General features: G+C 39.2%; 2 protein-coding genes across 3 annotated transcripts in view; one reads left to right on the top strand and one right to left on the bottom strand.

Annotated features, from left to right (window-relative positions):
• The window catches only part of LOC122900414 (Golgi pH regulator), a 62,311-nt gene extending 53,393 nt beyond the window's left edge, over window positions 1-8,918 (top strand). For both annotated transcript variants that reach the window (XM_044239072.1, XM_044239073.1), the window contains 4 exons: window positions 4,914-5,009; window positions 7,081-7,170; window positions 8,072-8,137; window positions 8,265-8,918. In XM_044239072.1, the coding sequence (XP_044095007.1) occupies window positions 4,914-5,009; window positions 7,081-7,170; window positions 8,072-8,137; window positions 8,265-8,471 (459 nt within the window). In that variant the 3' untranslated portion in view covers window positions 8,472-8,918. The remainder of the gene's footprint in view (window positions 1-4,913; window positions 5,010-7,080; window positions 7,171-8,071; window positions 8,138-8,264) is intronic.
• Window positions 8,919-9,891: 973 nt separating this feature from the next.
• The window catches only part of PDZK1 (PDZ domain containing 1), a 37,491-nt gene continuing 31,233 nt past the window's right edge, over window positions 9,892-16,149 (bottom strand). The window contains exons 8-9 of the mRNA XM_044239071.1: window positions 11,696-11,986; window positions 9,892-9,973 (exon numbers count right to left, since the gene is read on the bottom strand). Of these exons, the coding sequence (XP_044095006.1) occupies window positions 9,920-9,973; window positions 11,696-11,986 (345 nt within the window). The 3' untranslated portion in view covers window positions 9,892-9,919. The remainder of the gene's footprint in view (window positions 9,974-11,695; window positions 11,987-16,149) is intronic.

Consider the following 16,149-nt stretch of genomic DNA (forward strand, 5'->3'; position numbering starts at 1 on the left):
GTTTTTTGATGGAATGTTCAGTGTGTATCTGTTAAGTACATCTATTCTAATGTGTTGTTCAAGCCACTGGTTCCTTACTGATTTCTGTCTGAATGATCTACACTGTTGCAAGTGGAATGTTACAGTTACCTGTTATTACTGTATTATTGTCAACTTCTCCCTTTGTTTGTTAATTATTGCTTTATGTATTTAGGTGCTCCTATGTTGGGGGCAAGATATTTATAGTTATTATATCCTCCTGTTAGACTGATCCCTTTATCATTATGTAGCGCCCTCCTTTGTCCCTTGCTACAGTCTTTGTTTTAAAATCTACTTGATCTGATACTAAGTATTGCTATCCCAGCTTTTTTCCTGTCTTTCATATGTTGTATTTTTTCCAGCCCTTCATATTCAGTCTCTATGTATCTTTAGGTCTGCAGTTAGTCTCTTAAAGGAGCACATAGATGGGTCTTGTTTTTTTATCCATTCAGTCACCCTTTGTCTTTCTCAATTGGTACATTTAGATGATTTACATTTAAAGTAATTATTGAGAGTTATGTATTTATTGCCATCTTGTACATTGTTTTCTGGTTGTTTTTGTGGTTCTTCTCTGTTCCTTCTGCTCTCTCCCCTTATGGTAGTGTTATGTTTGCATTCCTTTCTCTTTTTTGTGTAGCTATTACAAGTTTCTGATTTGTGGTTGCCATTAGGCTTATATATTATATCTTAGGTGTATAGCAGAGGTTGATGGTTAAACTTAAGGTCAAGCTGAAATTCAAAAACATTCTAAAAGTACTACATTTTTACTCCCCCTCCCCATTTTATGTATATGATGTCATATTTTACTTTTTATTTTGTGTATTTCTTGACTGTTTTTTGTAGAAATAAATGATTTTACTACTTTTGCTCCAGACTGGCTTTATAAGTGATTAATCTACTACATGTATTATATGTTTACTTTTACCTATGAAATTTTTTCCTTTCATAACTTTCTTATAATTATGGCCTTTTCTTTCCACTCAAATAATTTCCTTTTACATTTCTTTCTTTTTTTTTTTAACATTTTATTTATTTATTTGACAGAGAGAGAGAGATCACAAGTAGGCAGAGAGGCAGGCAGAGAAAGAGGGGGAAGCAGGCTCCCTGCCAAACAGAGAGACCATTGTGGGGCTTGATCCCACGATGCTGAGTCCATGACCTGAGCCCAAGACAGAGGCCTAACCCTCTGAGCCACCCAGGCGCCCCTACATTTCTTATAGGGCTGGTTTAGTGGTGATTAAATCCTTGAACTTTTGTCTGGGAAACTTTTTGTCTCTCTCTCTTTTTTTTTTTTTTTTAAGTAGTCAGACAGGCAGAGAGAGAGGGAGGCAGGCTCCCCACTGAGCAGACAGCCCAATGTGGGGCTCGATCCCAGGACCCCAAGATCATGACCTGAGCCAAAGGCAGAGGCTTAACCCACTGAGCCACTCAGGCGCCCCTTGTCTCTCTTTTATTCTGAATGATAACTGCCTTGTAGAGTATTCTTGGTTTGCAGGTCTTCCTTTCAGTACTTTGAATATATTCTGCCACCCTCTTCTGGCCTGCAAAGTTTCTCGTATAAAATCAACTAATAGCTTTCAACTAATAGCTATGGTATAAAATCAACTAATAACTATAGGGTTCCCTCATGGTAACTGTTTTTTTCTCTTGCTATTTTTAAAATTCTCGCTTTAGAGGCACCCAGGTGGCTTAGTCAGCTAAGCATCCAACTCTTGATTTTGGCTCAGGTTGTGATCTCAGGGTTGTGAAATTGAGCCCCACATTGAGGTCCCCAACTCAGCTTGAGTTTCAATCCCTCTCCCCGACCCCTACCCCTGCTTGTGCATGCTCTCGCTCTCTCTCAAAAATAAAATAAATCTTTAAAATTCTCTATCATTATTTTCTGCCATTTTAATTATTACATATCTTGGTATGGACCTCTTTGTGTTAATATTTTTAGGGGGTCTCTGTGCTTCCTGGATTTGGATACCTGTTTGCTTCTCAGTATTTCTTCATATAAATTAGAGAAGTTTTCAGTTAGTATTTCTTCATATAAATTTTTTGCCCCCTTCTCTCTTTTCTTCTTCTGGGATGCCTATAGTGTGGATGTTATAACACTTGATGGTGTTGCTGAGTTCCCTTAACCTGTTCCCTTTTATTATTTTTCTTTTTTCTTTTTGCTGTGCAGCGTGATTGCTTTCCATTACTCTGTCTTCCAAATTGCTGATCCATTCTGCATCCTCCAATCTACTGTTGATTGCCTCTAGTGTGTTTTTTTCAATTTTAGTTACTGAATTCTTTACCTTTGACTGGTTCGTTTTTATATTGTTATTGAAGTTCTCATTAAATTCATCCATTTTTTTCTCAAGTCCATTGAGTATCTTTATGTCCATTACTTTGAATTCTTTATCCAAACGTATTGCTTATCTCCATTTCATTAGATCTCTTGCTGTGATTTTGTCCTGTTCTTTCATTTAGGCCATATTCCTCTATCTCCTCATTCTCTCTAGCTCTCTATTTGTTTCTCTGTATTAGGGGGTCAGCTATGATTCCTGGTCTTGAAAGTAATGGCCTTGTGTCTAGGTCCTATAGTGCCCTGTTGGGCAGTGCCCCCAAGCACTAGAACCAGGTGCTCCAAGAGGGTCTCTGTGTGGGCAACATGCACTCTACTGTTGCAGCTGAGTTGCGTTTGCCTTAGTTGGCTACAGTGACCTGCTTTGCCTGCTGTGGTCATACTGGGCAAGGTTTAGTCCCTACATAGCCAACTGAGAGGCTCAGCTTTTGTAACTGTGGACACACTGATATTTAGGGTTATCTCTCTCTCTCCAGGGCTGCAGTCACTTTTGGAGTGGTATGGGTCCCTGCTCAGGCTGCTTACAGGGTGTAGGTCACTGCTGAGGCTGCTTGCAGGGTGTGGTGGGGCAGGAGTGGTTTTGAAGGACCACCTGCTGAGGTGAAAATTGGGACAGGGCACTAGGAGGATAGGTAGAGAGTATTAGTGCTAGTTCCCACAAGTGTCTAGCTCTCTAGGCTGGGGGAAAAGAAGAGAAATGGTGCCCACCAGCACTTTTGTGCTGGAATTCTCCTGAAGAGAAGACTCCCTGGCCCTCCAGCACGTGGTGAGACTAGTAAATGAATATCTTTTATATACCCAAGCACTTTTCAAACTGCTGTTTCTGTGCTGTCTCTTAGGCTGTTATTTATTCTAGCTCTTTAAGAGCAGGTGGTTTTTGATTGCCCTCTGGCTCTCCCAGAATTAAGCCCTGTTAATTTTAAAAGTACCTGGACTTAAGCCCTGCTGATTTTAAAAACTCCTAAAGTTAATCCCCACTGGTTTTCAAAGCCAGATGTTACTGGGAACTCATCACCCCACTGCCTAAGGTACCTTGCTCGGGGTATGATCCTCTCTGCTTCCCTGGGCTTGTGGTGTCCCTCCTGTCTGTGGTTAATCTCACGGGGAGTTGGGTTCCCAGGTGTGACTCAGCCCCTCCTACCCTTTTCAGTGTAGCTTCCTCTCAATAGTTAACTGTGGAAGGTCTGTTCTGCCGGTTTTCAGGTGATTTTCAGAGCTGCACAGAGGTAGCTATTATCTTGATGTGCTTGTGAGACAAGATGAGGTAAGGATCCTCCTACTGCACCATCTTCTGACACCCCTGCTTCATGTATTTTAAAGCTCTATTATTTGGTACCTGCTTCTTTAGGGTCATTGTATACTCCTTGTTGAAATGATCCTTTTATCATTCTGAAATTACCGTTTTCATCTCTGGCAATATTTTTTACTATGCAATCTACTTTTATATTAGCATAGACCTTACAGTTTTCTCTTGGTTAGTGTTAGCATAATGTATCTTTTTCCATTCTTTTACTTTTAACCTATTTGTATCTTTATATTTAAAGTGGGTTTTTTGTAAGCAACATATAGTCGGTTCTACTTCTTTAACCAGTCTTACAGGTCTTTTTTTTTTTTTTTTTTTTAAAGATTTTATTTATTTATTTGACAGAGAGAGATTACAAGTAGGCAGAGAGGCAGGCAGAGAGAGAGAGAGGAGGAAGCAGGCTCCCTGCCGAGCAGAGAGCCCGATGCGGGACTCGATCCCAGGACCCTGAGATCATGACCTGAGCCGAAGGCAGCGGCTTAACCCACTGAGCCACCCAGGCGCCCCAGTCTTACAGGTCTTACAGTCTCTGCCATTTAATTGGCATGTTTAGACCCGGATTCAGCCATCTGCAGCTCATAGGCCAAATCCATCCAACACCTGCCGTTGTAAATAAAGTTTTATTTGAACACAGCCAGGCCCATTCATGAATCTGCACATCATCTGTGACTACTATCATTGCAGTATCAGAGTCTGCCAGCTCCTGGTTTAGACTGTTTACATTTAATGCAATTATTAATATGGTTGGATTTAAAACAACTGTGTTGTTACATGTTTTTTATTTGTCCCATCTGTTCTTTTTTTCATTTTTCTTTTTTGTGCCTTCTTTTGGATTAATTGGGTATTTTTCACAATTCTGTGTAATCTGTTGTTGGTTTGTTAGCTCTCTCTTTTTATTATAGGGATTGCTCTTAGAGCATTCAGAAAATAATCAGAGTGAATGACCCTAGAATTCTTGACTCTCTTACTCAGACTTTATCCACCAGAATGTTACCTTTCTAACTTCTGTGAAATTAAGATGTCTATGCCGTACCTTTTTTCCTTTTATTCTTTACAGAAAAGAAAGATAGGGTAGATAACAACTTTTTTTCTGTTGAGTAACCAAAATAAATGTCTTATATGTGATTTAGATTGAGACCAGTACTGCATTTTTTAGGAATACCCACCTGTAAGACATGTTATATTGATTAATTATTTTGTGTCACTTTTTGAAATAGTGATTATTGAGATGCTCTAATGTAAAGGTCCATGTCTTTGCAGGCAACGATTAATATCGTTTTTGACCGAGTTGGGAAAACGGATCCTGTCACAAGAGGCATTGAGATCACTGTGAATTATCTGGGGATCCAGTTCGATGTAAGAGTTGTACCAAGATCCTGGTTTGAGACATTTCAATTTTATCTGCTATAAATTACAATTGTTAGGGTTCTAATTCCTTTCTTATTCTGCTTTTGTTCTTCCCACTCTTCCCTGTTTTTTGACATACTCATATGGCAAATTTGTGAAGGACATAAAACCATAAGTGATGGCTGGTACTTATAATCATCTTAGATGCTGATTATTTCTGTAGTCCTCCTGTGCTTTTCTGTAGCCAACTACCCCTCCCCAGGTTCTCCCCACCAAATATTGGATTCTTCTCTCTGTGATACATGACATCGTCAAATCCAAAACTCACCTTTGATTCCTCTAGTAGAAAATTAACTACCAATTAGTGTTTCATGTTAGAAGTGAAATTATGTCTGCTGTTAAAAAAAAACTACCAATTAGGGGCGCCTGGGTGGCTCAGTGGGTTAAGCCACTGCCTTCAGCTCAGGTCATGATCTCAGAGTCCTGGGATCGAGCCCCGCATCGGGCTCTCTTCTCAGCAGGGAGCCTGCTTCCTCCTCTCTCTCTGCCTACCTCTCTGTCTGCTTGTGATCTCCGTCTGTCAAATAAATAAATAAAATCTTTAAAAAAAAAAAAAAAACTACCAATTAATTAATGTGGACTTTGAGCTAAAGATGGTAACTGAAACCTGTGCAGTTTTAATCCTCTTTCTACCTGTTTTATAATACCACTATCGTTAAACACACTCTTGTCCCAATTTAAGTTTAATGTCTTTATTTATAGAATATATTTTCTAAATCTATGTGGGTATATATGTATAAATAGCCAGTGATTCCAGCTGATTAGCACTTTGATGTGATAGTAAGACCAGAATCCTCTTAGTCCCTCTGAGGGCCATGTAGCTATGCTGTGAATCTAGTGGCACACCACAAGCTCCCCCCAGCCATCCGCCTCAGCTAGACATGCTCCAAGTAGCTAGATAAAATGAGAGTAAACCAGAGCAAACTGAGCTCCAGTCCTTGATGAACAACTCAAGAGTACCCATTTTTTGATGCTAGATCAATAGTGTAAACTTTTTAATGTGAGGGAGCATGGTATCTTTCCTCCAAGTAGTTTATAAATTATACCATAAAATAGGCTTCACTATTGCCACATATGGTTCTCTTTTCCTCTTTTAAAATTTTTACTAGGCTCAATTATTAGAAGTGTTCTTCCTCCTCAGCGCTTTCTGAGGCTAGTTGCTGTGGTGTCTATTTCATCTGTAATCCATCTGTATACGCCACACTTCAGAATTCTGAATAACACCTTTTTTTTTTTAAGATTTTAATTATTTATTTGACAGAGAGAAATCACAAGTAGACGGAAAGGCAGGCAGAGAGAGGGAAGCAGGCTCCCTGCTGAGCAGAGAGCCCGATGCGGGACTCGATCCCAGGACCCTGAGATCATGACCTGAGCCGAAGCAGCGGCTTAACCCACTGAGCCACCCAGGCGCCCCTGAATAACATCTTTTAGATATTAGTAATAGCAGTTCCCCCACAGATAATTTTCAGATTTCAGACCCGAATCAAGCACAGGGTCCCAAAGCTACCTTCCTACTTTGAAGCAAACCAAGAGGAGAAAAATGTAATATCATGTGATTCAAGTGAAGGGCAACTATTTCCTAGACCAATAGCTGAGATTATTTACATGTTCTTCTATTATAAAAAGAAAATTTTCTTTAAGTTTTGGGTGATTAGGGGACTACATTCACAGATGTTAAAAAATTGTGCAGTTTTAATGCTTTTTACTTAACACATCAAAGTGTTTTAGTGCAGTTTTAGTGCTTTTTACTTAACACATCGAAGCTGTGTCATTAGTTCCATCTGTGTTTCTTTGACTGGTGTTATTTTCATCACCACTGCACTTGCTTGCTGCTGTCCTAAGTTTTGATTAAGTCTGCTTATAAAGATATCCACTGCATTCTTCCTTTTTTTAAATCAGGCAGGGCCTAATGAAGTTCCCTCTCAGTCACATAAGAGATCAGAATGCATCAGAAGAATAGCCTTCACATGTCTCTCAACAGAGATTTCACTCATACTTTTCCTTCCTTTTATGGTGGCAGGTGAAGTTCTGGTCTCAGCACATTTCCTTCATTCTGGTTGGAATAATCATCGTCACATCTATCAGAGGTTTACTGATCACTCTTACCAAGGTAAGTTGCAGCACTGAGTTTAAGGTATTATTTGCAACATTTCATGTGGCACCATGAGAAAATTCTGCCTTCGGAGAACTTAAACAGTCACAAATATTTAAAAGACGTACAATAAAATTTTTTTAAAGTGAAACTGCTCAATAAACCAATGGTGATGGACTTATATCATACAGCAGTCAGAAGAGTACATGTACCAAAGGTCATAGAATGAGTTCACGGCCTGTTTTGTTCACTGATGTGGCACCAGAATCTAGGAGTAGAAACTGGCACATGGTAGGAGCTCCAGAGATACTTGGAATGGATGAACAAGATAGTTGTTTGATGTTAGAGTAACTTTAAGAGCCACTTAAAAGGAGGACATGTAAGTAGGAGAAACAGAATGACTATTTTCTGATCAACATAGAAAGGCTTTGTGGAAGCAGAAGGTAAGCTTTCTCTTGGAGAAGAGGTATAAGGAAGCCCAAGATCCAAGAGTTGTTTGAAAGGAGTGAAGAGGTCAGAGAAGAGAAGGGCTCTCCAGGTATCTAGCACAATTTTGGAAAGAGCTCAGGAGGCTAGTAATTACAAGGGCTTGGAGTGGCCTAGAGTATCCGTTTGAATATTCTATAGTGATCTGACAGTCCTATGTATCGCATAGTTTCTGAAAATTTTGATAGCAGTTGGAATCCTTCCGTGTCATAATGTAATTCTTAAAACCACCAACCCTCCCTCTGGGGACACCGTAGCTGGATCCTTCGCTCTCAATCTGTCTCTCTTCTTAACAGCATTAATCATATCAGTTTTCTGTACTGGGTTGCTATGGGGAAGAGGCACTTCTCATTAAATGTTAACTGTTGCTACTTAACGTTCCTGACCCAAGAATCTAGCAGCACTGCCTAAGTTCTTCTCCCTTTCTTGACAGTTCTTTTATGCCATCTCTAGCAGTAAGTCCTCCAACGTCATTGTCCTGCTATTAGCACAGATAATGGTAAGTTTGATGACCCAGTTTTATCCTCACAACTGTAAAGTACCAGAAGTGTTGATACTTCTCAGTATTTCAACAATTCCCTTTGGTCCTTCACTGCGCTCAGAGTGACTTCTGGATTGACTTACAGGGGATGTACTTTGTCTCCTCCGTGCTACTGATTCGAATGAGCATGCCTCTGGAATACCGCACCATAATCACCGAAGTCCTCGGAGAGCTGCAATTCAACTTCTATCACCGTTGGTTTGATGTGATCTTCCTGGTCAGTGCTCTCTCCAGCATACTGTTCCTCTATTTGGCTCACAAACAGGCACCAGAAAAGCATATGGCACCTTGAACTCATGCCTATTACAGACTGCTACAGGCCAGTGGTGTCAGAATTTGGATATAAGAGAAAAAATGGATGGGACCAGGGCCTAATTTTTCTTAAACAAACTGCTGAGGTAGCATATTCTACCTTCAGCTTATGTCTTCCTCCTCTGTGGGTACTGTGATCATGAGTAGCATTGGCTAGAACATGAGAGCCTGAAGTAAACTTAAGCTAGCACTCAGCTGAGAGCATCAGCTGGTGCAACACAGGGAGGAATGGGGTGGGAAAGAGCCAAGAAACTAGATGGAGGGAATACACTGGAACTCTGGGATAAGGGGAAGTCTCAGGTGGCTGGGCCAAACACCCAGAATAACTGTTCAAGGCTCACAGGGAGGAGGCTCCCAGAATTTCTGTTCAAGACTCACGTGGCTTTCCCTTGAGATTGACTATCATTAAAATCAGATTGTAACCCTTTGGCCTTAGCTTCATTTTCTCAAGGATAGCTTGGTGTAGTGGGCTTGTGCAAGCTAACATGGTTGGCATCCCCGTGCCAGACCCTGTCCCCTTAAAATAACCAACGGGTTCTCTGTTCTTATCTGGGGATGGGACAATGTGCTACTGAAATAGATGCTACCAAGAGCATTCAGGTATATTTTCTTTATTGATCTCCTTTTAAGTTAGTATTATTTGAGAGTGAATTACCGTACATTCAATTTGGTGACGATGTCTCATCTGTCCCTCATGCTGTGGGGTAAAACAATGAATAACTGTTAAATGGAATAAGTAATTTTCCTATCCTAGCCCATACTTTCTCCACCTGTGAAAGGAAAATGCTGGAAAGTTTATAGAACATTGAGAAATGCAATTTAAAGAAATCCTTAGTTTTATTACCAGGAAGTCTCTTAAGATCTTACTCCGAATTTTATTATGTTTTGGGTTTCTAGAGGCAAAATGAAGGTTAAAGCGTAAAAGCAAGTTTACCAAAAACAAAAGCACTATTAAGGCTTTATCAGCTAACATGGAAGATTCCAATATACTCTAAAGGCATTCTTAATGGCATATCTATTTTAGCAACCACAGCATTCTTACAAAAGCATAGTTTTAATAGGCTTATCTGCTCAGAACTTTGTAGCAGCTCTCACATATACAGATTTATGAATCATCGTTCGTGCTCAGGGAGCCTATAAAATTAAGAGATAATTGTCATACAGAGAAATGTAGTGAAGCTGAAAGCTTGAAAGAGATCACATGAAAAGAATCTGGTCCCTGCCTTAAGTTGACCATAAATAAGCCATCTACTGCAGTAGTCACCCCCAAGACAAATGACAACAGAAGACAGTCCCACATGATGAACCGGTTCCCAGAGGAGTTTCTCTCTAACAGAAACAGTAAATGGGTGGCAGCTCATTCTTCGGGAAAGGATTCCTACTAAATACCCAGAAACAGCTGTCAGCCAAAGCCTTTATTTGCTCTCATCACATCTCTGTATCTTCAGAATTGGAAGAAGAATGTGAGGCTGTACTGTACGCCTGTGCAAAAGAAAACAAAAGATCTGTAAGTGCGAGAGCGTGAATGGCAACAGTTGCAGGACTTCAGGCAGGGAGTAGAGTCGCTCACTAGAAGCCAGGTAACCTGAATTTTACACTTGGCTTTGTTTCCAGCTTGCTGTTTGACACTAACATTTCTTAATATCTGTATATCTTTTCTATAAAGCTAGCACAGGCCTATTATTGACTTGCTATGGAAATATAAAATTTTTTAAAGACACATAGAATGCTTTCTTTGTTAAGCAATCAAGAATGCAAGGTCAGGGCGCCTGGGTGGCTCAGTGGGTTAAGCCGCTGCCTTCGGCTCGGGTCATGATCTCAGGGTCCTGGGATCGAGTCCCGCATCAGGCTCTCTGCTCAGCAGTGAGCCTGCTTCCTCCTCTCTCTCTCTGCCTGCCTCTCTGCCTACTTGTGATCTTTCTCTGTCAAATAAATAAATAAATCTTTAAAAAAAAAAAAAAAAAAGAATGCAAGGTCAGTGGCTATGGTGTGTGCTGTGGTCTGAATGTATCTCCCCAAAATTCATATATTGAAATACTAATCCTAAGGTCAGGTGATGATATTAAGCAGTAAGACCTTTGGGAGGTGATTAGGTCATGAGGGTGGAGCCCTTGTGATTGGGATTAATGCCTTGTAAAGAGCCCGCCCCCTATCCCCTATGTGAGGACATAGCAGGAAATTGGCTGCCTATACCTGGAAGAGGGCCTTCCCCAGACATCAAATTTGTCCTTCAGAAAAATAAATGTGTGTTGTTTGTAAGCCACCAGTCTATGGTATTTTATTATAGCACCCTAAACTAAGTGTGTATTCATTAATAAATAGTATTTAATTTAAGACCAATCCGTAAAATTAATGTAAATGGAATAGAATTTAACGGAAAGAAGAATGATATAAAATTTTTAGAGTCTTGGCTTTGCCATACATTTCTATGAACGTGGACAAAAATAGACTTACCAAGGATTTTAATACAAATACAGAGTAATTCTTATTCCTCCCTATTAATAAAACACAAATACCTACCAATTATCTTAAAAACCATGCATTTTATGCTTACCATTATTAACTAGGCACTGTTTGAAGCACTTTAATCTTAGTTAAGAAGGAAACAAACAGGGCTGCCGGAGGGGAGGCGGTTAGGGGGATGGAGTAACTGGGTGACAGGCATTAGGGAAGGCACTTAATGCGATGAGCACTGGGTGTTATACACAACTGATGAATCACCAAACTCTGCCTCTGAAACTAATACAATGTTAATTGATTTTAAATTTTAAAAATTAAAAATTAGTAATTTTTAAAATAGTCTTAGTTAATATAATCCTAATAATAATCCAACAAGTCATCCTTGGTTTACAGGTGGGGAAAGTGAAGCAAGATCAAATAAATCCATTTGCAAGGCTGTTAAGTGGCAGAACCAGAATTTATACATAGTCTGATTCAGGTTCTTCTGGTGGTTCCATTATAATTTTGATAAGCTTTTATTTATTGATACTTATCTGGAGAGTTACTGTCAACTTCATGCTATGAAAAAGTAGCTTGTCCTCCTACCACTTCCTCTCCACCAAAATAATTTTATTTACTTGTTACCTTTGTAATTTTCTAGTATTCTAGGAAATCTGTAGTAAACATAGATCTGAAGTGTACTTATTAAGGACTTTATCATTCCCTGATAGTTTACATCACTGAAGGAATTCTACCATCACTCACTCGTTCTTTTGCCATGTGTGAATCATGCTCTGGTTCTGCCGGTGTTTCTTCTTTGGAATCAGTGGGGGCATCCAGTGGATCAGCCATGGAGGAAACAATAGGGATTTTCTTAGCCTGGAAATATTCATAGGCCTTCTTTCCACAGACTAAGAATGTGACATTCTTCCCACTGCTCTGGATTCTTTCTACCACTTTCTCATAGGGTTCATCCACCACGTTCACTCCATTCACTTCGATGATGATATCCTCATCCTCCAGCCCTGCCAGCTCAGCGGGGCCGCCCTTCTGTACCTGTGAAAAGAGGTTCTCAATTACTACTTCCAAACGTGGATAAAAGAATGTTAGATTAGCTTCCCTTCAGAGGAGAGAGGAGCTTGAAAATGTATTCTTAACCATGTTATTTCTCCCTGAGATATAGAAGAAAGGTGCTCTGATGCTTTTCTGCTTCTGAAAGCTCCAACTTCCATACTCAAATGAGTACCATTGGGAAGAGGGCTCCAAAATGACAGCACAAGGAGAATCTGAACTCACCTCCTCCTACAGACACCAAATCTACACCTACATAAATAGCAATTCCTCCTGAAGAACAGGGCTGATGGAGCAGCTTCAGCACCAAAAAAAAAAAAAAAATAGATGGGCTAGATCACAGAGAGGACAGCAGGAGAGATGGAGACAGTAATGATGAAACCCTCACCCTTGACACTACAAACTGCAGTAGGGAGGGAGAGCATGAAGGAATCTGCACACAGATTCCCCAGACCTGGGACACGGGAAAAAAAATAGCAGTTTAAAGAGCAACTGGACTATGAAGGGAACCATTTTACTAACCCTGGAGCATCCTTCAAATGGTAGGGAAACTGCTGTAGCTCTCCAGGGTCACAGGTACTAGCAAATACCACTATTTACATTCCCTCTGCACCTTGACAGTGTAAGACAGGCCCAGGGTCCAAGTGCTCTAGCCATTCTGCCACCGCAGCAAACCCTGGACCCTAGCTCACACCAGCTCAAGGTGGGCCCATTATAGCACACACCAGGACACCCTCAGCTGTCTCACCAAAGCAGTCATGGCATAGGCACCCCAAAATCACCCCAGCCCATGCCTGCTTCAGCCATGCCATCAGAGCGGGCTCCACCCAAAGCCACTAGGTACACACAGTCTACACTGGGGACATTTTTACACAAGATTACTTTAAGATAGGGAGAGGTAAAGGTTTGTCTAATTCATAGAAACAAGCCAAAAGGAAGACAAAATGAGACAGAGGAATATGCTCCAAATGAAAAAATAAGACAAAACCTAAGAACAGAACAAAACGGAGATAAGCAACAAACCTGAGAAAGAGTTCAGAGTAATGGTCATAAAGATGCTCACCAGACTTAAGAGTAAATGAATTCAGTGAGAACTTAAAGAAATAGAAAATATATTTTTTATCTCTGATTGGTTTTTATAGTAACTGAAATTTTAAAACCACTAGAGGGAATCAGCAGATGATACAGAACAGATCAGTGATCTGGAAAAACAGTTAAGCACCCAAGCTGAACAACAAAAAGAAAAAAAATTTAATTGAGATTAGATTAAGGAATCTCTGGGACCACATCAAGCATGGTAACATTCATGTCATAAGGACCCTAGAAGGAGAAGAGGGAAAGGGACAAAAAGCTTATTTGAAGAAATAACTAAAAACTTCTCTAACCTGGGGAAAGAGACAGACGTCCAGGAGAATCCCAAGCAAGATGAACCCTAATTTAAATGTCAAAGATATTAAAAGATAGAGAATCCAAAAAGCAGCAAGAGAAATGCAACTAGCTACATTCAAGGGAAATCTCATAAAGGCTGTCAACTGCTTTTTCAGTAGAAACTTTGGGATTATATATTTAATCCCACTCCCCTTCTAGCCTGCAAAGGGCTGAAAGGAAAAAACCTACATGCAAGAATGTTCTACTCAGCAAGATTATTTTCAGAATCGAAGGCAAGAGTTTCCCCAGACCAAAGTTAAAGAAGTCAAAACCCCTAAATCAGCCTTACAAGAAATGTAGGGCCTCTCCAAGCAGAAAAGAAAGGCCATAACTAGAAGAAAATTATGAAAGGAAAAAATTTCACCAATAAAAACAAAAATATAGTAAGGTAGTAGAAACCTAGCATGAAGGTTGAAACACACAAAAGTAGTAAAACCAATTATATCTTAAAAAAATAAGATTTGCAAAATAAAAAGATGTAAAATAAGACATGCACTAAATGTGGAGGGAAAGGAATAAAAATGTATGGCTTTTAGAATGTATTTGAATTCGGGAAACCTGGATGTCTCAGTTGGTTAAGCATCTGATTCTTGATTTTGGCCTAGGTTATGATCTTGGCTGTGAGATCAATCCCCCTGCATCAGGTTCCACACAGGGCATGGATCCTGCTTAGGATTCTGTCTCTCCCTCTGCCCCTGTTTCCCCTGCGCTTGTTTGTGTGCTCTCACTTGCTCACTCTCAAAAAAAAAAAAAAAGTTTGAAATTAACTAACCATCAACTTAATACACAAGACTGCTTTATAGGCTGCCTATAAGAGATACACACTTCAGGCCTTAAAGACACGGGCTAAAAGTGACGGACTAGAAAACACATCATGCAAATCGAAGCCAAAAATAAAGCCAAGGTAGCAATGCTTACATTAACAAAGACAGTAACTAGAGACAAAGATACTATCTAATGATAAACGGAACAGTCCAACATAACAATCGTAAATATCTATGCACCCAACACAGAAGTACCAGAATACATTAAGCAATTATTAATAGACATAAAGCAAGAAACTGACGGTAATACAATAATCATAGGTGACTTTAACCCTTCACCTACATCAATGGATATGTCATCCAGACAGAAATTAAAAAGGAAATGGTGACTCTGAACCACACATTAGCCCAGATAGACTTCACAAGTATATACAGAACATTCTATCAAAAATAGCTAAATACAAAATAAAAATAAATAGCTAAATACACGTTGTTTTCAAGTACACCTTGAACATTCTCTAGGATCTCATGTTAGGCCACAAAATAAGTCTTAATAAATTTAAGACTGAAATCATATCCTGCATCTTTTCCAACCACAACAGTATGAAACTAGGTATCACAAAAGTTTAAAAAGAACACAAATAATGTACTACTAAACAATGCGTCAACCAAGAAATCAAGGAGAAAATAAAAGAATACATAGAGATGGGGCATCTAGGTGGCTCAATGAGTTAAGCCTCTGCCTTCGGCTCAGGTCATGGTCTCAGGGTCCTGGGATCAAGCTCCGCATGGGGCTCTCTGCTCAGTGGGGAGCCTGCTCCCCCCCCTTCCTGCCTGCCTCTCTGCCTACTTGTGATCTCTCTCTGTCAAGTAAATAAATAAAATCTTTTTTAAAAATTAAAAAAATATACATGGAGACAAAACACAATTCAGTCTTTGGGATTCAGTAAAAGCAGTTCTAAGAAGCTTATGGAAATGCTGCCCTACCTCAAAAAACAAGAACATTTCACTTTAACCTTATGTCCAGAAGAGCTAGAAAAAGAACAAAGTCCAAAGTTAGTCAAAGAAAGAAAAAGATCTGAGTGGAAATATATATATATATATATATATATATATATATATATATATATATATATTTGACCATATATATATATATGGTCAATGAAATCAAGAGCTGGTTCTCTGAAATATAAACAAAACTGTATACCTTCAGGCAGATTCATCAAGAAAAAAAAAGAACTCAAAAGGAGAAACGAAAGAAGTCACAACCAACACCATAGAAATAAAAAGGATTATAAGAAACTATTACGAAAATTTAGAAGCCAATAAATTGGACAAAGTTCCCTCTTGCCACTTTTACCTAGCATAACACTGGAAGACCTAGCTGTAAGAATCAGACAATAAAGGCATCCAAATCCAAAATTATTATTATTTGCAGATAACATACTATACATAGAAAACCCTACAGACTCCACCAAAAAATTAGAATAAATGAATTCAGTAAGGATACAAGATATAAAATTAATACACAGAAATCAGTTGTGTTACTATACACTAATAAAGTAGCAGAAAAAGAAATTTAGGAAACAGTTCTATTTACAATTGCACCAAAAAGAGTAAAATACCTAGGAATAAACTTAACCAAGAAGGTGTAAGGCCTATACTCTGAAAACTTAAAAGACATTGATGAAAGAAACTGAAGATGTAAAAACAAATGGAAAGACATTTCATGTTCATAGATTAGAAGAATATTGTTAAAATGTTCAAACTACCCAAAGCAATCTATAGATTCAGTGCAGTTCCTTATCAGAATACCAACAGCATTTTTCACAGAACTAGAACAAATAATGCTAATTCGTAGGGGAACCACAAAAGAAAGCAAAATAGCCAAAGCAATCTTGAGACGGGTGAAGAAAATTTGGTATATCACAATCCCAGATTTTGGTATATCACAAT

The sequence above is a fragment of the Neovison vison genome, chromosome 2 (assembly GCF_020171115.1).
Source record: "Neovison vison isolate M4711 chromosome 2, ASM_NN_V1, whole genome shotgun sequence".
Taxonomy (NCBI): domain Eukaryota; kingdom Metazoa; phylum Chordata; class Mammalia; order Carnivora; family Mustelidae; genus Neogale; species Neogale vison.